Below are 27,515 nucleotides of genomic sequence, written 5' to 3' on the forward strand. Positions count from 1 at the left end.
CACCAAGATAAATTATTTGTGCAAATACATATATAGATTTAGAAGTTTATATTTTCCCTGGGTTTTGTTTAATGTTTAGTTCCCACTTTATCAGTTATTTAATTTACTAAATTTAATGTATTATTTAAAGGCTTAACTTGTTTATGTATGCTTTTGTTATATATTTCTGTAATTTTAGGTTTGTGTGTTTATGTATCTTTTTGGTTGTGAAAACCAGCTTTCCGAAGGAGCAGTATAAATGGAAAACTGGAAAGCTTCTTTGAAGTGAGGCTTTTGATTGAAACTTCTTGTTTAATGCAAAAGCAAAAATATATTTATTGAAAAAAACACACTTAGGAGTTGACTTTAGAAGTCAACAGTGTAGGCGTATCCACCTGACCTCAACTTCTCCTGATCTTATTTCTTCTTAAAGCCTTGTTATTCACAGTTACAAAAAAGAGGAGCATGTTTCAATAAACCTGAAAGTTTTCTTAAAATATTTTACAAGTAAACAGTTAACACATCAACATTCAAGGAGCCCAAAGTACCAGACAAAAATCTCCCTATCTTTTTGTATTAATCCACTCATTCATTGTTACCGCAGCTTTCTATTTCATTCCCAATGCTCAAAATCCTCATCTCTGTGCCCCTGGACACTTCAGCAATACGTGAGGGTTGAGGTGAGAGTGAGCAGATGGTATAAAACTGATCCCACAGCTTTGCTTATTTTCAAGAACTACTTTCTTCCTGAGATGCAAGTATTTTACTAAAGAAGACACTTCAATTTTCACAGAAAAAACCCCAACCCTACATTTTATTTAAGATAAGCGTTTTTTTTCAAGTCAAAACATTTTATAAAGCTGCTATTCAGTTGATCCCAATAATAATTTATCTAAAGCATCAAAATAAATTGTTGGAGTCTCTGTTGAATTGCACTGATAATGTAAGAAAGGAATTGAAGAACTACACATTCTTTTTACAGTGTACCAGTGACTTAAGTAGACATAGAAGAATAATTTAGGTTATAAATTACCCAAACTGAAGTTTAGTCAAGACAGCTTAAAAACTTTGCTGTTCTAGAGATGGTCCTGAGGTTGTAATTACGGCTGGACCTCCCATAAACTCAAATGATTGCAGCCAATTTTAGTGTCATATCTGAAGGATATGCCTTGTGGAATAGATGGAATAGTTTCCAAGATAAATTTAAGTTACTGGTTACACCTAGTAAGTTACACCTACTGGTGTGCTAGGGTTTTCCTCTATAGTTTATTTTAATTAAGAGCCCCAATATTTTTTTGGTAGAATTTTTGCATAGCATTTGTGTTTTAAGACAAATAAATATATCTCGATATTTCATAATCATATAAATAAATAAATCATTGGTGTTATGGATATCATTTATATGAGGTTCTGTATTGTTTGAAGAGAAACTTGTATTTCAACTTTTGTTATAAAGGACTATATGTTTTTTTCAAGTGTTTTGTGAAACACACCTTTGCATATTTTTTTCATCTGCTGAAGTTGTGTACTCTTAGGAATTATTCTTTAAAGAGAGTAAGAAATATTTTTCTCTTGTTCCATATTTTTGTAGGATCTGTGAAGCAGCAAAAATACACGGCCTCTTGGAGCAGGAGCTTGCTCATGCTGTTAATGCCTGTTCACACGCATTAAATAAAGCCAACCCGAGGTTTCCTGAGGTAAAGGAAGATCAGAGATTTATGTATAAGTAAATAAGGTATATCTGTGTGCATAAGTTCGTGACACGGGAGCTGCATTGCACTCCCTGTTTAAGTTGGATGATAATTCTGAAAGTTTTTGATAAACAAGAATCCAAATATACATACACATGCTCAAATTTAAATGAAATTGCTTAACAGATGAACAGATGCTGTATCTTCCCCCCTTTTTTGCCACTTTTTCTAAGGTGATTGAAAAGGGAGATTCATTTTCGATTCTGGAAGTGCTGCTCTATGTAGCAGCAGGGAGTCTCAGCCCTTCACATGCATAAGGGAACATCCCATAGCTGATGAATTTGATAGAGATCATGCTCAATGATTTTGAAATTTATTAAAAATATCAGGAATGGGAGTTAGGAGAACTGCCTTTTTACAAAGGAGTATTAATGAGGACAGTCCCCTCCTGGTGTTGGATCAGTACAATATCAGAGATGGCAGAAGATGCAGTTTCTGCTTTCATCAGGGTCCTCTTCAGCTGATACTCTCTTTTGTGAATGCTGGACGTCAGAAAGGGACATTAATGACACTTAAAATGTGGACCTTTTGGGTGTTGTTGCAGGGGGGAGCGAGCAGTCGAAAGGGAGGTAAGGGTTTTGGATTAGGGGCACCTAAGAGTTTGTCTGTTGCCATTTGGAAGCAGTAAGGAATTCACACCACCTGTGATGGAGGGCCTTAGCCAGGGGTGCTCATCCTGAAGTGATGGAGGCATGACAAAGGCTGAACAAATGCTCTTCCTTCATGCAGGTCAATTCTTGTCAATGCATTTGTAGAAATTTTCATGCTTAATTGTTATCCAAGTGCTATGTAAAGAATGCAAAGGGGGTTGAGGGGAAATGAGTTTTCTGGTTTCTCTCGTCACAATAGACAATCTGGATGTTTCCAGGAACTGGATCCAAAAAAGATCAATTAGGTAGAGGCTATCTATATCTAACCTAAATTTACATATGGCAAATATATTAGTTCACCTTTGCTTCTTAAAACACGGCTAGAAGCTTACGTCTGCTAAAGGTAAGGTGAACAATTTAGATCAACAGTCATTAAATGAGCCCCACAACTTTTCTGCTGGCCTTTGTCATCCATATAAATTGTGGATTCATCTCACAGGTGATGATCTTAGGATTGTATAAGGTTGTATTAAATGAAGTTGTGCAAAAGACAGTAAATAGATACTACATTTTTGTTTTCTATTCTCAGTGCTGAAGAAGTTGTCAGTGTAGAGCTAAGTTGATGTATTTCTCCTAAAAGATGCTTAAGATCTGTGCTGTAAGTCCAAAGTACTTATTCTCAGTTTGACTTGCATCACTTCAAATAACTTTTATGCTTCTCATTCCCCAGAGCCTTACCAGAAACACTGCCATGGAGATAGCTGTCAATGTGAAGGCCCTACATAATGAAACTGAATCTCTGCTAGTAGGAAGAGTCCCTTTGGTAAGGTCACAAAAGACGTGGTTTTATTCCGTCATTCAGATCATCCATGATCTGTTCTTTGCTGATTTTTTTAATTGGTGCAGGATGTATGACATGCTACAAGAAGCTCTGTGAGGCCGATTGGAGGATATTAATTACACTGCATTTGTGGGTTGGACTGAAATGAGTTATGAATTCTTGTCCTAGTTTGGCATCCATCTTACCTCAGTTTGGATATCTAAAAGGTCATTGCCCGGGCTCTTCTTTTTAATAGTCAGTGGAGAGAAATAAGTATCCCTGTTGAGGCTGATTCACACTCAACTGTCTTGGAGGCCAATCTTAGAAAAAGATAAATAATCTTCTGGAGGTTTAGCATTTAAGAGAACTTCTGGAGTTCTATTATGTGACCATCTTCAGAATTTAAAGAGAACCTGAGATGTTCTCTTCAGTAAAGAGAACCTCTTTAAAGAGAGCTGTTCAGACTCATACATTCAACTTCTACAGATCTAATATGGGCAAGTAAATCTCACCTTTGTTCTAATAGAGGAATTATTTTATAACCTTTAACTGCTAAGTGTTCAGTAGACCTCTGATGGTATTCGAAGACTTTGCGTCATTTTCTTTGGCTAGTGTTTATGTGCCTACAACGATGAAGACTGCTCAGTTAATTGTTGCACCTGGATGTATAATTAGAAAATATGTATAAGTGACATTGTGAAGAGAAGAAAGACGTCAGGTTTTCTGTGCTGGTCCAGTTTTATGTTAAGAAGATACTCAGTAGGAAGAATTACGTTTTCTTTGGATTCAGATTTATTACTAACTTATTGCTTATTTAAGTGTTATAATTAAAAACGGATATCAATAGGAATGTTTTCATTTAGCTGAGTTAGGGCATGAAACAGTGGTGTAGGTTCAGATGCCTTCTTACACAAATGATAAATGGTATGAGTCTATTCTACAATAACCAAAAGTTAATATGGTCTAAAGGCTAATAACCATTTAAGATAAAACCATGTAGTCAAAGATTAGGCTCATATGATCTATTTTATGAGTTTTTAGAAGGGAAAGTTATTCATTAGATGTTTTTGTCCAATAAAAGGGAAAAATAATCTGCTGGGTTTTTGTTTTTTCCAAATTGCTCTTAGTAATCCTTCATATTTCAGATTGAATGGGGAATCAAAACAGAGAATTTGTTTAAATTTTAAAATAGTTTAGGAAGAGAAATTAGAAAAAAAGATTTAAGTTGGTGACGCCATACTAGGACTAGTGTAATTTATCAAGGCATTCTGGAAATAGTGTTATTATGAAAACCTTCCCGTTGAGACATTACCTTTTTGATAGCCAGTTGTGATCTCATTGTGGTGTTGAACTGATCCCTTGTTCGGGCTCCAAACCTTAATTTGATTCATCTGCCCGTTTCTGATTTTTACGTGATATACTTCTGCTTCTTATTATGGTCTGTGGAAATGTCTTCATGAGTCTACATCAAACCCATTTTTTAATAGAAAGGCCATTTGGAAAATACTAAGATAATCGTCCAGAGATGTCCATTATGCTCATGTGACATCATACTTGTTTAGAACAGTGTTTCACAGTCACAGTACCAAAGCACCCTGGTTAACCTTATTGCCATGGATTTTATAAATGCTGAAGCTACATGTATATTGGTCGCTCACTATTAAAATAGAGGCAGATGAAATGTAAGGTGTTGCTTGATGCATCAGCTGCTGTCATGATACACTGTTCTCCAAATTACTATTCTCCTCTGACACAGACACGTGTTCTTTCTTTAATATCTTCCTCTTTTTTATTTTTTCCTCAATTCTCCCTCACCCCTCTTTTCTGTGATCAAAACTCCTGATAGAAGTAAATGGATTCCTTTTTTGCATATACTACTCAGTTTTTTTTTGGATTGCCATTTATGGGCTCTTGAGACTTTCTGTTGTGGCTCCTGAAGGAGACAAAAGAAATGTAAATACATATATAAAGAGACTGTGATTCCTGCCACCTCCTGTAAGATATGTCTATCAAAGTTCATAGAACAGTTTTAGCTAGATAACATCAAATGGTGAATTAGCTATAAATACCATTTTTAATGAAATTATAAGATGGGACAATGAAACCGATTTGTGGAATCTCCCAGATGGTTATAGCTGGAATACTGTTTTGAAAAAAAATTACTGTGTTTCATCTAGATATTTTCCAAAGGCACTATTTCCATTTTTTATTTTTAAAAAGCATTTCCAGTCTGGAACAGAGTAAAAATTTCCAATGTATTATGGGAGAAGTATGATAGAATGTTTCATTTCAACTGAATGAAATTATCTGAGCTCACTGAAATAAAATATTTCCATATTAAAAGTTTCATTTAGGAAGGAATTGAAAAAAATCCTTTCTTTTAATTGTTTCACTCATAATGTTAATTTCCATCTTGGAAATAAGAAGCTTTTTCAGGATGATGTAGGAGGAGAATTTACCCTAAATTGCTGACTCTTCCCTTACCAGAATTGCAGTATTGGTTTGGGTTTATTTCAGGAGCAATATTGCCAATGCATACACTTTCTTACCATCAGATGAGAGAGTTTTTTTGTCCCCGAGCAAAATGTTTTCCTTTGAGAATCAAGGAATTGGATAAGTGCTTGTTGAGAAAGCCAGAACTCTTTGCTTCATTCATTTATATAAAATAAATTACTTCATTTCTTTTAAACAAAACACAAGAAGAGTTGTAGCTTCTTCAAACACAAGTGGGTCTTCCACTGTGCTCCAAAATAACTTAACTGTTCAAATTGAAGAAAAAAAAAAGGAAGGCAAAAGAAAGATCAGAGTTTGCTTGTGGGCACTGAATTCTTTGATCTTTAGAGAGAAAAAAATATGATAGCAAAAGGGAGCTTGTTTCCAGTATTACTATGCTGAATAGCAATATCTTGCTAAAGATGGTCTCTCCTTTGAAAGGTAATAACATGTTCAAACTATTGAAGCACAGGAAAGTTGTTTTTGTTAGGTAGGATAAATTAATGGGGGCTTGTAATTTATCACCAAACCCCAACAATGTCATTTTTTTTTCCAGCACTGGAGATCAGAGATTCTCTTACAACTCCATTTTAAAAGTGCATTCACTAGGGTATAACTTGACAGGACAAGAGGTAACAGGTACAAACTTGAGCATAAGAAGTTCCAGCTAAACATGAGGAGGAACTTCTTTACTTTGAGGGTGGCAGAGCACTGGAACAGGCTGCCCAGGGAGGTGGTGGAGTCTCCTTCTCTGGAGATATTCAAAACCCACCTGGACAAGTTCACAGAATCATAGAATGATAATGGGGTTGGAAGGGACCTCTGGAAATCATCTAGTTCAGTCCTCCCGCCGGAGCGGGTCTACCTAGAGCAGGTTGCACAGGAACTTGTCCAGGCAGGTTTTGAATGTCTCCAGAGAAGGAGATTCCACTACTTCTCTGGGCAATCTGCTCTAGGAGGACCTGCTTTTGCAGGGGGGTTGGACTAGATGAGTAGTAGTATACACTCACTATTAATCATAGAATCATAGAATGGTTAGAGTAGGAAGGGACCTTAAAGATCATCAAGTTCCAAGCCCCTGCCATGGGCAGGGACACCTCCCACCAGACCAGGTTGCTCAAAGCCCCATCCAGCCTGGCCTTGAACACCTCCAGGGATGGGGCATCCACAACTTCCCTGGGCAACCTGTTCCAGTGTCTCACCACCCTCACAGTAAAGAATTTCTTCCTAATATCTAGCCTAAATCTCCCCTTAACCCTAACTCTATAGTGGTCAACTGTTTGTGCCTGGTAACAGATCTAGATTTAAATGTTATATATTAACAAAACTAAAAATACTGTTCTTCTGACCTGTTTACAAACAGCAGTTAGAAGCTCCCCACGAAGAGCTGCTGTCTGATGCTTTGCACAGCGTGGAAATAGAGTTGAGAAAACTTGCTGAGATACCTTGGCTTTATTATGTTTTTCAACCAAATGATGATGAGGTGAGTTTGATTAATACTTCCTGTGTCTAATGGAACTTAGTTTTCTTTTGATAGGGAAGAGTAAGTTAGAATCCCTCATGATCTGGAGAAGCAATTTTCAGTAGTGATGCTAGATCCCTTCTGTCTGCTGTGAACAAGCTTCTAAGCTTAGTGCTTTTTTTGTGGTTTGTTTCCTTTTGTGAATGTAAAGGTTGTGAGTAGTTATTTAATAAATGAAATAAGTATAGAGTTAAATCCCAACATTATTCTTTACAAAAGCAAAATTTGGTATTGATTTTTGAAATTAACTATGAATTACCGTCTCAAGCTTGTAATTTCGCTGTTGTTTTCTGTTAATTAACGGTAACTATGCCTCGTTTTTCATGCAGGATCCCCCACTGGATTATGCTAAAAGAAACAACAGAAGTACAGTGTTCCGCATAGTGCCAAAGTTTAAAAAAGAAAAAGTTCAGAAGCATAAGACCAGCCCTCAGCCTGGTATGTGTTTTGCAATTACAAGAAAAATAGTGACATTTGGGCAAAATGTGATTTTATGAGGGTTTTTTTAAATAAGAGTTGAAATGATGCACTCTAGTCAAAGTGAAAAGCAACTGAGCTAACTGTCATCTCCATTAGGATAAAGATTTCTTTCAGTGCGTTTAGAAAGCATTCAGTAGGACCCCAAGACTTCCAAATGAACCAAAGAACTACTGAGAAAATATTTAGGTAGTTTTATTACGCGACAGGAGCTGTGTCTTTGCTGGTGGTTACGTTTGATTAACTCATAGCAACACGAGTCGTAGGTAAACACGTTGTTTCCCTATGAAGCTCCTGTTCAGGTTTTTCAGGTTAGTTTCAGAAGGTGGGCAGTAGTTTTTATCATACTGGTTTAATTAACCAGTTATTCTTAAATTTCAGATGGGTGTTAAGTTCAGCGAGTGAGACAAATCAAACAAAAAGCCACAATAGCCAATACTGATTTATTTTTTTTTAAATTAGAACAAGTTGAACAAACTCCACTCTCCTCTCTTCCCATTCTTGTTCGTGAACTTACTTCCTTAAGATTATGTCCAGGAGTTAATCAGTGACCAGATGGTCCTAAAACTGTTTCTACATCTTTGTCTTTTTAATGGACAGTTGGTCAAAATCTGCAAAATCTTGCAGTTGTTGATCAGACTTTAGATTTCAGATTAGACTTCAAATTTCACTTCATTGTAAAACTGATCAGCATTGAATGAAGTTGAAAAATTATAGCAATAATTAGCATAACTATACTTTTTTTCAATAAATGTGGTCTTATTAGGACTAATGTGGGCAACTAACCTTAGAGAACAATGTTTTACAGAGAGCTTATTAATGGCCTGTGTAACACATTAGCTTAAAGAATACTTGTTGCATTAATTAAGAATACTAGAAACTGTTAATTAAAACTGGACTTGCTTGCTGCCATTGCTATATTAGAGGTATGGTTGATATTTTGATTTTACATGTTAATTAGTTTTTGAAGGCTTCTCCTCTCCCTGGATGACTACTAATAAATTAACGGTATAAAGCAGAACAACATTAGACGTTGCGTCACTGATCCTAAGGTGGTTTAATGTGAATTTGTTGGGTTTTAAAGGCTTTACTGGAGAAACTGGAGTAAAGCTGAAAGCATGGCTGCAAAGCAAAGAACCCCAACTTCGTTTAGATACTTTCTCATGTTAACTGCTAACCTGTAACCTGCATGTGAAAAGGAAAATGTCAGTTTTTGTGGAAATGACACCTCTAACCTTTCCCTTTGCTAGCACGGCAATTCTACTCTGTTTTCCACTCTCTTTGGCCTAACCTTTGCTTGTGATGCATTTGAGCATGTAGAAATTAAGGGGGTTTTGCTCTTAACTTTGGTAGTTCAAAAATGGGGCACAGATGAAGTTGCTGCTTGGCTGGATCTGCTCAGTTTGGGAGAGTACAAAGAAATCTTCATCAGCCATGACATCCGAGGCTCTGAGCTTTTACATCTGGAAAGGCGAGATCTTAAGGTATTTCCTTTGTGCTACTTTCTGCTATTGACCATTTTCTTTGACAAAACAACAACCAACTTTTCTTCTTTCCCTGCACTTGTTATGAGCTTGTAGCTTGGCTTACACTGTGCAAATATGCAATAAACTAATACGCGCTGTCCTTTGGCCTGAATCTCTGAAGCTCTGACTTGTACTCGCAACCAAGAATATCTGTGTTATCTGAAATTTCCTCATTTTTTTTTTTTTTGCACTTTATGTAGAATTATAGTGTTATAGTTTATGTCAGAAGGCAGAGGAAAAGCATGTTTGATATCTTCCTGCCATCAGTGTAATGTAATGTTATCTTCAAGAGCTCACTGTTTCCATTAAACAGGATCAGTATGGATCAGTTGAAGGTGGTGATAATAATTTTGAATCTGTCTACTGCAAGGTCAGCAGCTATGACCTGCTTCAGGTGATTTATTGTTTATACATTGGATGTAGTGGGTGTGAGAGAGATAAGCAGCTTAATATATTGCGGCATTGGACTTCCACCTTGGTGTTGGTGTCAAAATAGACCTCTGCAATAGGTTTTCTCACCCCTGACCAACCTCTGCCTGATTTTAGCTGTTTAGATGTAGAAAAGAGCACTTTCTTTTCTCTCCAAAATCGTAAAACTTTCTTCCTCTGAGGTCAGATTGATAAGTTTTGTAGGGAGAAATGTTACCTAGCAGTCTGAGGCTGTTATTTGAGCTTGCTGGTCTTTTTCAGGAATGACTTAAGTGCATCCATTATATGTAATAGAGGCTATATCTTTGGGGATTCATTACATTACTTTTTCCGGGAACTCGGTAGTAATGAGCTCTTGATAATGTGTTTTGCAACTGCTTTTAGCACATAAGAGAGGAAATGGGATATTGTATAAATCGCAAACATTTACATTTGGAGTGCAAGTCATGGCTCTAGCCACAGTGCAGTAGTCTCCAGATAGAGGCAATACTTTCATACAAATGTGCCATTTTTCATAAAGTTTCTGATACAGTATGAAATCCTGACATTATAACGTGGTGTTTGCATTGTGTGACTGTTGCAGGAGAATGCAGCTGCTGAAATTAGCTGTGTTTGATAAGATGTGTTTAGCTGTTGTGTATTATTTTATCCCTTGGCATCAGGTCACCTGAGCTTCTTTCTGTGGAAGTTAAATTCCATTTTTTTCAGGGTAATACCGTCCCTCCATGCAAAAGTTTAGAAATGGAAAGCTGTCCAAGGAATCCACTGCGATGTCCCATTGATGGATGTTGCGAGTCCCCGTTCTCTTAAAACTTAACTGGGAAACTCAGTATCACATGATGCATAGTTTTCCTAAGAGGCTAAGAAACCTTAAATAAAACACACATCACCATGTCAGATTTGTTGGAATGAATGATGGTGGGTGAGATCAGCGTTAAACTAGGCACGGCTTCTGGCCATGCCTCATTTCTGATGGGTACCGATTTCATAGAATCATAGAATGGTTGGGGGTGGAAGGGACCTCAAAGATCATCGAGTTGCAACCCACCTGCCATGGGCAGGGACACCTCCCACTAGACCAGGTTGCTCAAGGCCACATCCAGCCTGGCCTTGAACCCCTCCAGGGATGGGGCATCCACAACTTCCCTGGGCAACCTGTTCCAGTGTCTCACCAAAAATTTCCTTCTGATATCTAATCTGAATCTTTTTTCTTCCAATTTAAAACCATTTCCCCTTGTCCTATCATTACCCTTCCTGGCAAAGAGTCCCTCCCCAGCTCTTCTATAGGCACCCTTCAGGTATTGAAAGGCTGCTATAAGGTCTCCCTGGAGTCTTCTCTTCTCCAGGCTGAACAATCCCACATTTGGCCACAGGCCCAGAAGACTGGCATTTCAACCAAGCAAATATCTGCAGGAGGGTAATCATCAACCTGTTATCCCTGTGTAAGACTCATGCTGATTCAGCATAAATAAAATCCCATCACAACACCCTGAAATATCTAAAAAGCCTGTCTTAGAGCCTACAGAGAGACAGACTCTTACTGTCCCCTCTGTCTAGTGCTGCCTGGAAGCACATACGTGGGCTTTAAACTGCTCAGCATAGCTGGAGGAGCATAGAGGAGCTCTATGTGAGTTGCCAAGGGTCTATCACGTGCTAGCGGAGGTCCTGCTCGAGGATCACCCCATCTGCTCATTAGCAGAGCCGAGAGCTTCCAACACGCTGCTCTTCCTCAGGTAAGCTTTTGGCCAAGCAGAGCTTGCACCCTGTGTGGCAGGGCTGGCTTCAAATAGCAGAGTTTAGCACTCGCCCTGGTCATTACCTGCGGGATGTGATCCCTGCAGGGAGCCAATTAAGGGCGGCTGAAGGAGCCTGCAGATTTCTGACCTGAATTGGTGGCAGGATGTGTAACGTGGTGCCGAGGAAATGAGGAACGTGTCACAAGCTGCCCTGTTAGTTTTTCCTCCCTGTGCCCATCGAGGTGTTCCTCAACCCTCTTGTGAGCTGTCCTCTGTCCACAGCCTCTCCTCCGGCGCAGGGCTTGTGCTTCCTGCCACGCTAAATGGGCTCCCCATTGATTCACAAGCTCTTAAGTCGTGTGCAATAGATTCACCTCGGTTACCTCTCACGTCTACAACAGGAAAAATCATTGCCTGCTTTAATTCAATCCTCTGGGCCCACCCATCTTTCTGTCGTCAAAAGCAGAGATAAAAAGCTGTGCGGAAAAGGACTTGATGAAGCTTTTTTTCCTTTGCGTGCATCACTGAAATAGATCGATAAGCTGCATGAAGGATTGGACACCTCCAGTTATATCTCTGTGTAGCTTGTGGATTCCATTCTTAGCTAGCTGTGTGTGCTGTGTGACAGCTGGCAAATGGAGAACACCTCCAAGAGGAACCAGATACCTCTCTCCATCCAGCCCTTGCAGTAATACCCTTTCCCCAGCCACCCAGGCCTGATTTTATTTAGGGGAATCTTAGACCCATGGGATTTGCTTTTGCTCGAGGAAAGGCTGGACAGTGAATTGCAAACTGTGTTGTAGAAACTGTAGAAAGAGAGCTTGTGGTGACTTTTTAGACCTTATTTTACATGCAAACTCATTGAAAACAAGACTGATTTTTCTGAAATAAGTGCTGGCATTCTTAGCCTTGATAATCATGATCCGATGCATGCAGTAAACAGAACTGCAACACATTTGGTAGGATGAGGATGATGTCTCCTCCGAGTTCCATAGCAATGTTGGTTTCCTTGGAGAAAGGGGTTTCCATGCCTGATGTCAGCTTGAAGTGCCAGTCAAGCTGAAGCCTGGGCTGAGGACTGTGGCATCTCATCTCTGTGTTTCGCAGTAGCGGGTTTTGACTAAGTTCTTGTATGTTTTCTAAGATGTGTTAGACTTCAGGCATGCTAGATGCCTTTTGACACTGGGAATGCAAGTGCAGTAGGTTTCCTGTCTGGAAGATGTTAATAGTAAGGAGTGTTTACACAAATTGTTTGGTAGTATTACACTGGTGGTACGTTTGGCCAAAATCTGGGGGGCAAACCTGGAACAAATGGATTCTTGGCTACGCAGACAGGGGCCTACTCACCATAATATAATGCAGATGAAGAGCTCCTGAAAGGTCTCATCAGCTTTTTCATGCCCAACCTTTAGTGTTTCTTTTTTTCTTTCTCAGATTTTTTTGAGCCTTACCTGCTGAAGGCCTAGAGATGGCAAAGTGGTTAGGGAGAGCAGAAGAGATGATCCTGTAGTTTTGAGGCCACAACTGGGGAGAAAGAAAGGCTGTTTTCTTCCTCAGACTCTGGCTACAGTGTTGTCTTCAAAACTCTATTTTTAGTCAAATTGAATTTTTGTTAATTAGATAGCAATTAAATATGGACAGATTACGTACAGCATGATGAAACTCATGCATGCAGATCTTTGGGAATCTTGCTTTTTTAATGATGAATGTTATGGTGCCGCAGCAGCTCCCTTCAGTCTGAGATGACAGAATTTCTGCAAACTTTCCAGCATCAGTAGAAAACTGAGACTACTAGATAGCATCTAGTGGCAGGAATATATAAATCTTAATTTCTTCCAAACCAAACTATTACACAGCATAAAAATTCCGAGGTTATTTTTTTGGTTGACTTATTTTTTTTTCCTAGAAGCGTGGCAGAATTTATCAAACATGTCCCCAGAATTGTGGTAAGGCGCTTGAGGCTTGCTGTTCTGATCTATATTACAGCAACTTCAACTCGAACAAAAATAAAACCTCTTGCCTCTGAAATATAGGTGATACTTTGTAAAGGTTGTGGAAAAAGTGGCTGAGCTTTCTGGGAAATTCATAACATGATTCTTTCCTCTGATCTTTGCAGTCTGGCAGCTTCTCACTGTGTTGGTTATCCAACAGAAGTTCTACTCATGAAAAGTGTTTGTTCTCAAGAATTTGTAATTTCTTAACCTTTAACGCATGTGTGGCTTTTCGTGGTTTGGAAAGTATCCTTATAGGTTTTTCCTTATGTAGAATTTCTTCTACATAACAGTCAGGCTATTTCAGTAATTTGAATAGTTGTGTGTATTTTTGATTCATTGGAAAGTTAAGTTTAGCATAAACCAGAAAATATTCTTCAAATGGAAAATTATAAATGTTACTGCCATCGTGGGACAAATTTAACAACTGCTGCCTACATCAATTCTCTTAACTTAAAAACTAGTATTACATGTTCTTATAAGTGTTGATAAAGCGCTTATAAATTAATGTGATGTGGAAAATCCAGAAGTTTTTTTCAGGTAGGTTATCCCCAAACAGCACTTGGTTTGGGAACTTCTAGGAACATATCTTGAACTCTTTAATGCTGGCAACTTTGTGCCTAAGTACTGTAAGGATGGTCACATATTTATATTGCTGACATTTTTCTACTGAAGAAACAACCAGATTTTTTTTTTTTTTGTCTCTAACATAACAAGAATTCCATCTTGACTCTCTGAAAATTAATCCACCTGTTTAATCTGTGCTGTGCTACCTTTCTAACAAAATAATTAATTCATGCCCATCTTACCACCTCTTTCTTCCTTTGGAGAAATGCAAAATGAATTGCATGCTAATACTTTTTAAGTAATACAAAGTGCAGATTTCCTGAGGTTTCAGTGACTGTAGGAAGTTAGATGCAGTCTTTGTGTAGAGTATATATAGAATATTTTATTTGCTTTCATTTTTCTTTCCCTGTGAGTATAATTGTTTCAAGCTGCTTAATTACACTACCTTCCTTTTAATGTCTTTGTAATAGAAAATCTTCCTATTAAAATGAAACGATTTCTGTTGCAGAAGAATAGATAGTGAAACTTTACTAAGATTTTTTATTTAATCACAATAAATTTACATAAGGTTTATTCTCCAAATAACTAATGTTTGAATATGTCTTTTGCTGAACATCACTAACACCAGCATGTTAAAGAGTTTTTCAAAGCTGGGTTGTAAAGATCAGGAAAGCAGGTTTCCACTGAAATTTCCAATTTCCAAGCTGAAAATTCATTAGTGCAGTTGGGGATCATTAGCACGGTTGGGTGTCCCATTCTGCTCCTCTGACCATTGGACCAGTCAAAATTGAAAAAGGACGTTGCTAAAGCTGTTATTAATGCTGGAAGAGGTTTGCTGCAAAAATTTCTTGTCTCTTTTCACTCATATGGAGATGGGTCCCAGAAACCAATATTAGAAACATTTCAGCTGATGTGATTGTTTTAGTGGTGGCTACGAGGAGATTTATGCTTGTGCTTTTGACATTTTCCTGTAGGATGTGACTGTCATGTCTCTGAGAATTTTTCTTTGAGCTTTCTAATCAGGAAGATCCATGTTAGGAGACGTAACCTTTTTTGGAATGAAAACCAGATGCTTACCTTTTCTATTGCTCTCTAAAGGGAAGTTGTCCTACATGCCTGTAGCCATTACATCCATTGAGAATCTGGGGATATGTGTGTTTGTTTGTTGATTAAAACAGACATCATAGGGCCTCAGATCAAGTGACATTGCTGGACAGAAGCCCTAATCCATCACATCCTGCCAAGCATTTGATTGCTGTATTAGAGAGGAGGGGGAGATTGTTCTTTTTCTTTTTTTTTGCCAGAAATTGTGTAAAGGTTTTTGTACTTAGAAGTGAAAGATGTTTTTGACAGATATTGTAGTGCCTTGGGTGGTCATTATTGCAGGTAAGTAATTTTCTGTCTGTTAAGCAGAGAGGGATTCATTGTATGGTCTAAGCAATTTTTTTTTGTTAGGCAACACTTGCTAGTGCCGTAGAATCTTTTCCAGTTAGTGTTGATTGCAGTGAACGTATTTCTAGACATCTGTTGCATGGCTAGATCATAATCAATGGGGTTTGTTTTCTTCCTTTTTGTAAATAAACTTCCTTCTTTGTCTTTTTCTCTTTTCCCTTTTTTTTTTAATTTCTGTAGGACCTGGGGATAACGAAAGTGGGGCATATGAAGCGAATTCTCCAGGGAATTAAAGAGCTCGGCAAGAACGCCCCTTTGTCTGAAGTGTAATTACGCTGGTGCTCTCCCTAGAGAGAGAAGGGAAAGTTGCTGGAGAAGCAAAGCTGTTGAGGCCACTTTGCTGTCTTTGTAGTTTACTCTATGGAAGAATAAGCGCCGGTGTTTGTACAGGCTCCTATCTCTGAATTCTTGTATGGTGAAGAGCTTGCTGCAAGAGTACAGAAGGATTTGTGCCAAAAAAAAAAAAAAAAAAAAAAAAAGGAAAAGGTGGTATGTTCTGCGAAGACGTTTCCTTGGTGTGCAAACTTGGCCAGTCCGGAGAAGCATGTTGTGGTGGTCAATCAGAGGGTCTGTGGGGAACTGCACCGACTGGAAAATATAATCAAGAAATGATCCGCTTTGCTTTCATGCAGCTCCGTTACGCCTCTCTTTATGCTGCAGCAAGAAGATACCACTGTACAGCGTTGAGGTTGCCTGGTTCTCCTTCCGAGGCCTAGCTCCGGAAAACCAACCTCCTCTGCAGGAGACCAAGAAGTTCTGGAGGTTCCACCACGTGAGCCTGAGCAGCAGTGCCGCGGGTACCCAGCGCTCCCCGGCCACGCGGAATTTGGGGAGAGATCCCTTGGGATGCCATGAATGCAAACTCTGATGCATGGTGTGCCTGCCTGAATCGTCTGTTGTTCTGTTGCATGACACATCTGATACTTTAAACACTTGAACAACTTTTATATCAGTTTGAATGAGGTTTAATTTATTACTACTTGAGTGTCTTTTTTTTTTTTTTTTTTTTTGCAGTTTCAGGCACTTTTCTATTCTTCAGTGTTGTGTTATGCCTAAAATGTGTTCTACGGCAAAGGATGTGTGGGTGTGGAAACTTAGCATTTGTGCCATATTCAGCAGATTATATGCATTATATATGATTGAAACACTGTACAGTGAGATTTTTAACTATACCATGTACAGAAGGTGTATCAGGTAACTAACTTATGAGTATTTTTGAAAGACCGGTACCTCACAAAAATATCAATTGGCTTCCTGCATGGAAAATGATAAGGAGTTTTCTCATGGTGCATTTTAATGTAGTTATTCAGTTATCTTAAACATCTGTAGCATATTTGAACTTTTAGGCACTAATGGTTTTATTTATTCTATTGTTCAAAAAGCAGGTTGAACGATTAATGAAAATTTTTTACAGGAAAATTAACTTTATTTATCATACATAAGAAGAGTTTGAAAATGTAGCAGCTGATTTGATTTTTGTGGGGTAAGCTTTTACTCATTACTAATTTCCTATTAATTTAAAAATGTCTCCTTTACAAAGGCATCGGTTTGTTTCTTGTCAGCACTCCTACATTGGTAGATCATAAAAATCTAAAAAGCAAACTAACTCTAAGGTTTTACACTATGCATGCAAAGATGAATCACATACAAGATAGTAATCCATGAGTGTGAACAGGTTAAGACATGAAAACCATCTTTGTTTAGAAATTGTGTTAGACCAGAGTTTATAAGGTTATTTACAGATTACTTAAACAAAATGTAGCTTCATAATTGAATTTCCGTGTTATTTTTTCACAAAAATGTTAATCTAATAGAAAAATAATTTGCCTATATCTGAAAAAAACCCTACTTAAATGTTTGAGATGTGATGATATTGCAGCACCTGCCAGAAAACTTGCACAGAATCGCTGTCTCCTTGCTGTTCCTAACGTGTCATTGGGGCATGAGGAACACTTGACTTTTACTTAATCGAGTAGCTTTGACATTTCTTACAGGTTAAGGAGTATCTTAATATCTATTTATGTTTTTCTCGTAGGCAGCAGAGTAAGGTTTCGTTTGGTTTTTCCAAAGCTTATTTTCCCTCTTTAAAGGGGCCAATGTCAAGTACTGCATCCTGGTTTTGCCCTCCCTTTCTCGTGAGCATGATGGGAGTCGTCCCTTGGAAAGCAGATGGAAATCATCCCTTGGAAAGTAAAATCTATTCCCCTCATTGTTTTATTGCAAAAAAAAAATAATTCAAAAGGAGCAAAACCAGTTTCATTTATATCCCAAGATAGTACTGTGTGCTCTTGCTGCTGGAGGTTGAACAGGCACCGCTCTGGGAGCTGTGTGGACATAATCGATTATTCTGGTAAACAAACAAAAGTAAAAGGGCATGTTCCATTAGGTTTTCCATAAAAAAAAAACCAAACCAAAACCCCTTTGCCAAGTGACATGATTTTCATGCTGTTGTATGAAAAGCATATGCAAACAATGGGAAGTTAGGCAAACAGTGGAAAGATTATATATATTTTTTTAATGTACTTGACATTCCCCCCTTTAATGATGTTCAGATGGAATCTGTCAGGTCTTTGCAAGTTGTATTTCCTTCTCTTTTTGTTTCTCCGTAAGCTACACTGCATTTGAATGTGTGGCAGCATTCTAACATATCGATGTTAGGGTAGACTACGTAGTTCATCTTCCTGGTCGATTCAAGGATGTAATATACAGAAGAACTTTCTTTCCATTCCTGACTGTAGGATCCACTCTCTTTACAACTTTCAGCCTTGCTTATATGCAATGTGTTAAGACGGGCTGTGGAACAGGACCTCTCCAGGTGGCTGTAGAGGTCTACGCTGAGTATATTAAAAAAATGGGAGCTGCTTTTAGGCAGGGACAATGGCCAAGTGGTGTTGGTAGCGCAGCGTTCTGATGACACTCCTCAATTTACCTCAGTATAGGACAACTGATCAATTGTCTTTGTATAGTTGGCTTTTTTTTTTTTAAATGACCACCAAAGAATTTAACTTTGATTGTCCTAAGCAGAAGGGTTTTTTTTTAAATGTGCGAGTAGGAAAAAAAAATAATTGTAAGCATCATTTATGCTGTATTTACTAGATGCCCAGGAGAGCAAATTTTATGCAACTCTATGCCTTAGACTAGTGTTGGCTGTCAAATCCAAACGCGTCTGACAAGGAGGCTCAAATATATTTCATGGGGTTTCTCTGCCAAGGTCATGGGTTGTAACTGTGTTAAGTGTCGTGGCTCTTCTAAAGACAGACTTTTGAACCCAGTGTTACTATCTCATGATTATTATAATTTCCAAATATTGGGTTTTTTTTCCTTACTGCTGTGAAAGTCCCAGGTCCTGGAACTAAAGACATACATAGTTACATTTTAAATGAACTGAATTATTTACAATTTAATACTGATGTTTAAAGTTCTTGAAAGAATACATCCCAGTATTTAATCAAAAATAAGGTAAACACATCCCCTAAAAGTAGTTAGTTTTTTAGAAAACAAGTTATCCCAATAGATCTTGTGAAGCTCGATCACCATATCTTTTTTTAAGTGGGTGGTATTCATATAGATGAAATGCCCTACGCTTCAGAAAGAGGAAGAGGAGAAATGCATGTTTTAAAATGGCAGCAGATTGCTAAGTGCATGTTTCTGTTTTGCCATTTTCTAATAGGATTTTTCCAACTCTACTGTATTCAATTCGGGTCATGCAAGTATTGCCTTTACAATGCCTAATGCTTTCTTCTTAGAAACTGAATGAAATCAGGCAAACTCATGGTTGTTGGTGTTGGGTTTTTTTTTACAATACCTTCAAGAAAAAAAACTTGTTCAAAAATGAAAATTTTTATATGATGGCAGTTGCAAATTTTATTGATGATGCATTTTTATGTATTTCCCCTTTACCACTATGTTTTTCCTGCACATCACATTCTTTCAAAGAAAAATATGGAAGAATAGTAAAATACAACTCCTAAACTCAAAACCCTTCCCAGACTATTTCAATCCAGTCTTTCTTACTTTGAGACTGCAGTAAATACACTCAGTCCTGTAAATAATAAATAGAAATCATCTTTCTCTCTCCATCCCTGCCCAAAGAAATTCAGACTGTAATTCAGAATAACTGTAATTCAAACAAGAGGAATTGATATTTCTTTTTATAATTGCCCGTTTCATATTTTCCTATGCTTTTTGTGGAGAAATAGAAAACCTGCCAATTCTGACTTTTTAATTGAACTCAGCGATGCTAATTCACTTAATGAAAATTTTATAATGCCTTGATAATGAACTGATCTTAGCAAGGATAAAATGTGTTTTTTCAATCCATCTAGTCTTCCTTTCTGGAAGACTGGCAGGAGACCTTTTTCATATGTAATGGATAATTAATATCTAAGGCAAATATGAGAGGACGTTCCATAGTGTTCCTTTAAAAGTAGATGTAAAACTACATACTAGAGATAGATAGTCCCGCAACGCACATGTAAGACAAAAACCACCACAGTGATTGCATTTTGCTTGATGCTTCCTATTAATGATTGCATTACTAATGTTTACTGCTGCTTCTGCGTTGCTCTCTCTGTGCCCCTGAGTATTAAGTTCTTGCATATAAGTTTGACAGCTCTGGTAACTAGTAATTAGCAGTGCAAAGAGTCAATGCGAAGTCACAAGCGATGTATATTGTTGAGGATAACCGAGCTGGAGCAATATATTTAACTTACAACCAGGAAATTATCTTGTCACTCACTCGTGTAAGCAAGAGCCACAGAAAATTTTATGATTAATTATAAATATATTTTTTTTTCACCCCAATAACAAAGTACCTCTCAACTACAGCATCCTGAGTGTTAGATTTATACCACGGGCTCTTCCATTTTTTAAATTCTGTTTTCACGGACTGTATGGTTTGTGATATGATTTTCATATCATCAAGGTTTGATGCTGCTTATTCTAACTGCAAAGATTTAATGTTTGCAGGAACTGTACATGACTGTGTTGCTGTCTTAAGTAAAAGGAGGAGGTTTTGGTGACTGGAGGAAGATGAGGAGTTTGGGCGGGACTTAGAATATCTCCGCTGCCTCTTTGGAGATGAATGGTAATATCAGCAGGATGGATAAAGCATCATTTGGTAATTATCAATAGAAAATCTTTACTGGTTGTATAAATTCCTGTATTTATATATAGACTTAGCGTGGAACTTGATCTTTTGTACTAACAGAAAAACATTTTCTAGTTCTTTTCTACTACTGTTGCATTAGGTTTAATAGCTCTGTTAATGGTTAGCTTATGTACTTGAAAAGCTCATTTCTGCCATACAGAAGCCCAGTCTGTTTCTCGGAAATTGTATTCCATTTGGAAGCCATCTGGAGCCTTCCAGGAGACTGTTCCTGTAGCCAGTTGGAGCTCATACCGAAATTCATAGCAACTTCCGTAGGCTTAATACTGATTGCCCTCAATATTTTAACTGAAAAAAAAAAAAAGTTTCTGAAATTTGGGGTTTTTTTCAGCCTGTAGAATTAAACCTAAAACATAATCCCCTCATCAACTGTAAAAAATAAAATACTAACACTGTTAACACTTGGGCAGACATGCCAAAATGCTGGCAATTACAGACCTGAGGGTATTCCTGGACAAATTATCATGAATTCAACTGCAGTGGTTAAAGACCTACCACCTTCAAAGATGGCAAATGTAAATTTAAGTGTAAATTCATGTATTTACTATTTTAAATAATTGGAGACTTGATCTCCCAGTTGACAGAAACACCTTTTTATATAAGCTCTTTGATGGGATTTCGAGTTCATATAACCTACTGCTTATATTAGTGAGGGCAGAAGAAGCTGGTGCATAATTTATGTTTAACACAGGTTTTATGTCTCTCCTAATGTTCCCACATAGCTTCCCAGCTCCTGTGCCTGGATGGCTTCCCAGCTGCTTGGCAAGATGCTTGGCACACGTTCCCCCTCCCATTCCTATGCAGAAGAGCTGGACAGGCAGGCTAGGAAAAAGCTGTAGGACGCTCCAGGAGACCTAGATTGACCAGGGCTTCAGGCTCCAAAGTCTATGGTGGAGTAAAATCCTTTTAAGTTATACTTTGCAATGCCCACTGAAAGCTGTATTTAGCTCGCCGTGCCACTAACAACTGACTCCTGGAATGCTCTTTGAAAGAGAGGTGTTTTGGCTTTGTCCAGCAGCTGTGTAAGGCTTTTGAAAATACTCAAAATGATGGTAGGTATTAGTAGGACAAGTATGCAAGTGACTCAGCTGTGTTTTATTCTATGGAACAAACACTTTGGGAAAAAAAAAATATTTGTCATATGATTGAAAGACTAGTGTTAGGATTGAAAAGATAGTTGAAGGAAAAAGCAATATGTACAAAGTTTAAACTAATTTGAAATTTATTTTTTTCCAATTGCATTGGAAACAATTCTTTTAGGAAGCTGTTTTTGAATGAGGTGTAGCTATGTTATACTAGAGCATGTGAACTGGAAGATGAAACCAGGAAGAAATGAACTAAAAGTAAAATTGGGCAGTTTGTTTTCATGATGGAAACCGTGTGAGAAGCCAAAAATTTAATCCTTACAGTGCCCCAAATCCCTGCTATGAATATATAAAGGGAGTTAGTGTTTTAAGTCCTACTTTTATTAAACTAAAGTATTAATCAGGTAGAAAACTTTTTTAGTTTAATTACTAACCTGACAATGTCATTAGCAGGGAAAGAGTTACAGATATGACTGTTTTTCTCCCCATGTTAGATGAAGTGAGCTCTGTTTGTGACTCATTCTCCTTGCAGTTACAGTCAGTTATGACATGGATGGGGAGGTTGAGGACAGCCCTGTGGACCTGCTTGGTCTCGCTTTTCAGGGAGGGAGAGCACGTTTGCTGACAAGTAGGGCCTGGGAGCTCTTCATGAGAATTTTAAGAATATAAGATTTCTTACTGGGACAGTTTGTGAATGTTTACAACAAGCACACAGGCGTGCGGTACTCACTGGGAAGGTTCCTAGTGGCCCTGTCCTCTCACAAGAAGCCTTCTCTGTATTGAAACAGGCATTTGGACTGTACCACTTTGCCAGATTTCGGAGGATTTTCTGCAGGTGTCTGTCACTTGTGGTGCCTATTTTTTCTGTCTTGGATTTCCATCTCCTTAAAACATGCACTTTGAACAATGCAGTTATCCATATATGACAAAAATTGCCATTTTTCCCCTTAATAAGCACAGCCTGTGAACCTGTCCTGAAATAATTTGTTTCATTTTCCACTCTCTTACATCATGCCCTTTGAATCCTAAAATAGCTGAAACATGGGACCTCCCTAGAGCTGCCAGATACCTAGTAATTTAGTTTGCTGAAGCTTGTATGTTGAAGAAATCATCAAAGGGCAAGATAATACAGCAGATGAGATGTGAAAAGGATGGGATTTGTGCATAAAAGAGTGCAAACAATTGAGTAGCTTCTGAGAGGGCCTGATCTCTGCAACACATCTTCTTTGCCACTGTCGTCACACCCAAATTATTTAATCATAGAATGGTTTGGGTTGGAAGGGACCTTAAAGATCATCTAGTTCCAACTCCCCTGCCATGGGCAGGGACACCTCCCACTAGAGCAGGTTGCTCCAAGCCCCATCCAGCCTGGTCTTGAGCACCTCCGAGACCTGAGCATCCACAGCTTCTCTGGGCAACCTCTAATGACCTCTAATACTAATTAATGACCTCTAATACTGGCAGCTTCCTGTCTTGATTCATGATGACAGCAAACATATCAGTTAGTTCTAGCAAAACTTCTCACTGTCACAACTGTACGCCCAGAGCAGGTGTCTTTAAATGTTGAGCACCGTGGAATTGCATGGATGTACTTGCAGGGTGTGTTCTAGCATTTAAAAAAGCAAATTTAATATAAAGGTATTTTAAAGGTCCCAAGAGGTTCCCAGCCCAACACAGGTGATTTCTCTCATTAGCCAGGTTTGTCACTTAAACTAGTATTCCAGTCAAGTACAGCTGTTAATTTATTCTGCAGTAACATCCACTCACTTGCATGAACAGATGCATAACGTGCACATGGAAGTGTTGCAGAGATGCAACACTGTCTGCTTTTCTGCATAACTCATGTATTCGGGTCTGAATAGCGCTTTGTAGCGAAAAGCTCAATTCAAAAACATATTCAATAGAAAATGAAAACATCAAACATGATTTCTACTGATTTAGGTAAAAATTGCTGCACGCTCAGTAGATTCTGCCCTTCGTTTCCCCTGTTGGCTCCACAGGAGAATCCATCACCTTTGCAAACAGACAGATCTGTTGGGACTTAGGCATGTGCTGAGCTTTAAGCAGCACTTTAGTTCCCCCTTGGAGATTGCTCATGTATTTCAGTTGTAGCCTTTCTGTGTAAGCCTATGGAGGATTTGGGTAGGTAGAAATTGCTCCTCACATAGAAGTTAGCAGATGGATCATCGGTGGACTTCCAGATGCCATACCTATGAATGTTGTTCTCTTGCCAGTATTTGGTGTGCATGTGTGTGTGTATATGTAGTATCTAGTTTGTAGTGCGTATGCGCGTGCGCACCTGTACATATATTTGTATATACATACCCTGTTTTGCCCAATATAACGACGCCAACTTGTGTGTAGAGCCAAAAAAACTTATAACTATACAATGCTTGAGATGCTGCATTGTTTTTATTATAATATTTTTTATATCAGATGAATTGCAGGATGTTTACAGATGCTTATTAATATTTAACTTATACAATGGAATGGCAGGATGTTTATGATTGTTGTCAGCTAAAGAATTGTATATGATTCTGGGTGAAATTTTGGCTTTGTTGAAATCCTTGGCTAAACTCCCATTGATCTCACTAGGGCCAAGATTAAACCCCCCTGAATCTATTGTTTACTGGCTATTTTCCTACTGTGATAATTTTTTTAAAGTGAGTGAAATGTATTTATTTTTTTTCCCAATGTGAAATCTGCAGTTGCTATTTGGATTTTTCTACGGAACCTGCAAACTACAACACAGGTGGGAATATATGCCTCAGAGAATGTACAGAATTTTTTCATTGGTCTGGTCCTTGACTATGTCTAAGAAAATACCTTCTAAAGCAACTTTTTGTAAGATTTAATACAGAATCTTCTATAGACCGATCACCTTTCATACCTCTCTCCACATAGAGGGCACTCAGCGTGGCAGGTGAAAATAAGTAATTATTTACTGATGAGTAAAAAGCAGTCCCATCTATTTTGTATTCCCTACTGACTTCATACAGCTCACCTGGCTCTGCAGATCTGGAATGAAACACTTGAAGTACCGTATCCAAAAGTACCTTGTCTGAAAAAAAAAAAAAGAAGTTATATAGTATATGGCTTTAAACTTCTCATCAAGACATGGAGGTATCTTCAGAGCCAGTCGGTAGAATTATTCTCTTAGTATTTCATAGATTAATAACATTATGAAAATATTAAGCGGTAAGGTAAATCAGACAACTCTTTGACAGAGAAATCACTTGTTTAGAGACAGAAGGATGAGTTTTTTGATAGCACCAGGGAGGAAAAATACCCTAATGCAGCGCTTCCTAAACCCCTTTCCAGGGTATCTTTTTACTGCGTATGCTCTAAGTATATTCTTCCTGTAAAAAAACATAAGGCTGTGAAACAGCTAAATAGATGCATCTTAATTTCTTCATCTAAGGCTAAAAATACAATTTTCAAACGAGCTATCATGCACTTTGAAATATATACGTGTCTGGAACAGGTAAGTTTGTATTCACCGTAGATAGTCATCATGCAGTAGGATTTGTAAACTGAGGTAGTTCATGCCAACGTTACCCAAAAGCTGAAGAAACAGCCAGCCAGGCGTATTCCCCCGTGAGGCTCCTTCTGAAGACATCTGTGCAAATGCCCACCACTCCCGGGGATCTTTTCCTGTAATTTTGTTTAAGAAAGGATCCTATCCAGATTCCTACTCCTGCCCTTGTTAATAAGGAAGGAAGTATGCGCCTTGGTTGAACTTCCCAGGAGTTTGTTGGCTATAGAAATGGACCTCAAAAGAAGAAATGGTTGAGGCAATCAGTAGGCTTGTGGAGGATACGCAGGGCTCTGCCTGGCCTCACTGGTTGGCTAATGTGGATCCAATTACAGATTTGGGGGGAAAAGAAGCTCCTCTTGTGCTCCTGCTGTGGTCAGTGGCCAACTTCCATGGTTATCAGTGGGAGCAGATGGGCACCTGAGTGAGCGGACAGTTTTCCTTTCACATGTTCCTTCTCTTTCTGTAATTCTAATCGGGTCTGGAGTTCAGGCCTCACTGTTATTTGTCCGAAAGGCCGGGAGGAGTAGAGGAGGTGGTGAGGAAACGAGGAGGAAGTGGCCGGAGGTCTGCATTCTGCCTTCAGGTTCCTGCCGCGGAGCTGGTGCAAGCCTTGGGGGCAACTCAGTTCACCTTTGTGTGCCTCACCTTCTCCGCCGGTGGGAGCCAGGACGCTTGCCCACCTTTGTACAGCCCCATCCCCACATCCCCGCCAAAAAACCTATAGGTGAGCAGTGGTATGTAAGCGGCTAAGTTTTACTGACACTATTATATGTAGTATAAATAAATAACTTTTGTCCGTAACACTGCAAAAATGGCTTTTCCTAGTTTCAGTTCTGACTATCTGACGACATTCTGGGCAGTCAGTTCTGAAGCTCAGCGATCGCTCTAGTACTTAACAATTACACACATAGCGGGCTCTGTTTGCTGCAGAAAAGAGTAAAACTTTAAACTGCCTGAAAAAACTTGCCAATGAAGTATATCTAACAGAGCAAGTTTTATTTACTTGTAATAACGGTAAGGAACAGTGAATTTTGTTTGTTTACATACTGTTTACAATGGCACAGTTTTATTTTTAATATATAAAAAAAAAACAATTGAGGTATTTATTGCATATACTATTTTAAAGATGTTTTATGTGTTTTCACCTTTGGAATATATTGTTACATTTCCTTGTACAGATAATTTGGGTGGCTTTGTTAATATAGTTAGTAATTTTTATGACTACTAAGTGACCAGTTTTCTGTGCCTTTTTATTGTTGGATGCATGATTACATATTTATTATTGTATGGAAGTCACTGAGATGTGTATTTTTGTATTCTGCTGGAAGCAATGGTTGATTTTATTGTACATGATAAGAGATGCCTTCCATAATGGGCACTCGTATGAGATCTTCCTTCTCAAATAAACAGAATGCATTCAATGTATACAAGTCCTTCAATTTTTTTCTGTGTCTGGGAATCAATGGAAATCCTTGAACATCACGACACTGAATTTTAGATGTTACCCACTCCAATTGTGGGCTGGTACTCATAACATCAAGTCCAAACCAAAATCCCCAATGAAACCAATACAATGGCAAGTCCTTGGCACAGTGTAAGCCGTTGTAATTTAGAAGAAAACTCTGTATGTTAAAACTAAATAAAATTTGGATGAACGACTACCAAGCATCGCTTGTATTCAGTCTGCCACACGCTGCCTGAAAATTGTTTTAAATGACAGGCTTTGAATACAGCTTTTAAACACACTTTATATGGCTACGTGCAAGGCCACATGTAACTTGTAAGTAGGTCACTGTGCATGTAGGTGTTTACATTTACAGGGATCTTCCGCTAGATCTTGCTGGCGTGTGGCATATTAAATGTAAAAATAGATTTACATTTGCATCCATAGTAACAACAGTCGTTAAAACAGAATATACAGTACTGCCCTTTTTTTTTTTTTCCCCCCAAGGTAAGCGGCAGTAAAACAAACACATTTTTCCTTAGTAGTATATACTGAACCTCTCTAACGCCAACCCAGATAAACACACTCGTTTGAGCTGACTCCCTGCCAGGCCAGGGCAATTCTGCAGGCAGTCATCAACTACTGTCTTGTGGGTCAGTGAGCTACCAGGCTGGGGCTTAACACAGGACATGATGTGAGAGTAGCTACAATCAACAGCTTATACAGAAGGAAAAATATAGTGCATAGGAACCTAAGTCAGTTGATGAAGGCAATCCTCTCGTGGTTGGGATCCGATTGTCCTGAAGCCATCGTACACGGGAGAGGCATTTTTATGGATAGTCCAGAATCCTTAAAGGTCAGACAGAAGTGGTGGTTTTAACACACAATGAATTCCAGGTGCTTACACATCTGTTAGCATTGAAGCCTGAAATGGTTGGTTCTAATAAT

At 38.4% G+C, this 27,515-nt stretch overlaps 1 protein-coding gene across 3 annotated transcripts in view; it reads left to right on the forward strand.

Annotated features, from left to right (window-relative positions):
- The window catches only part of DGKH (diacylglycerol kinase, eta), a 172,230-nt gene extending 145,682 nt beyond the window's left edge, over positions 1-26,548 (forward strand). Inside the window, exons 25-30 of one of the 3 annotated variants that reach the window (XM_014965976.1) lie at positions 1,571-1,676; positions 3,051-3,143; positions 7,000-7,116; positions 7,485-7,593; positions 8,986-9,116; positions 15,514-26,548. In XM_014965976.1, the coding sequence (XP_014821462.1) occupies positions 1,571-1,676; positions 3,051-3,143; positions 7,000-7,116; positions 7,485-7,593; positions 8,986-9,116; positions 15,514-15,603 (646 nt within the window). In that variant the 3' untranslated portion in view covers positions 15,604-26,548. Of the gene's footprint in view, positions 1-1,570; positions 1,677-3,050; positions 3,144-6,996; positions 7,117-7,484; positions 7,594-8,985; positions 9,117-15,513 lie in introns of all 3 variants that reach the window. The other 2 variants (XM_014965978.1, XM_014965977.1) reach the window with 2 other exon arrangements.
- The last annotated feature ends 967 nt before the right edge of the window (positions 26,549-27,515 follow it).

The sequence above is a fragment of the Calidris pugnax genome, unplaced genomic scaffold (assembly GCF_001431845.1).
Source record: "Calidris pugnax isolate Ruff unplaced genomic scaffold, ASM143184v1 scaffold20, whole genome shotgun sequence".
In the NCBI taxonomy this organism is placed as follows: domain Eukaryota; kingdom Metazoa; phylum Chordata; class Aves; order Charadriiformes; family Scolopacidae; genus Calidris; species Calidris pugnax.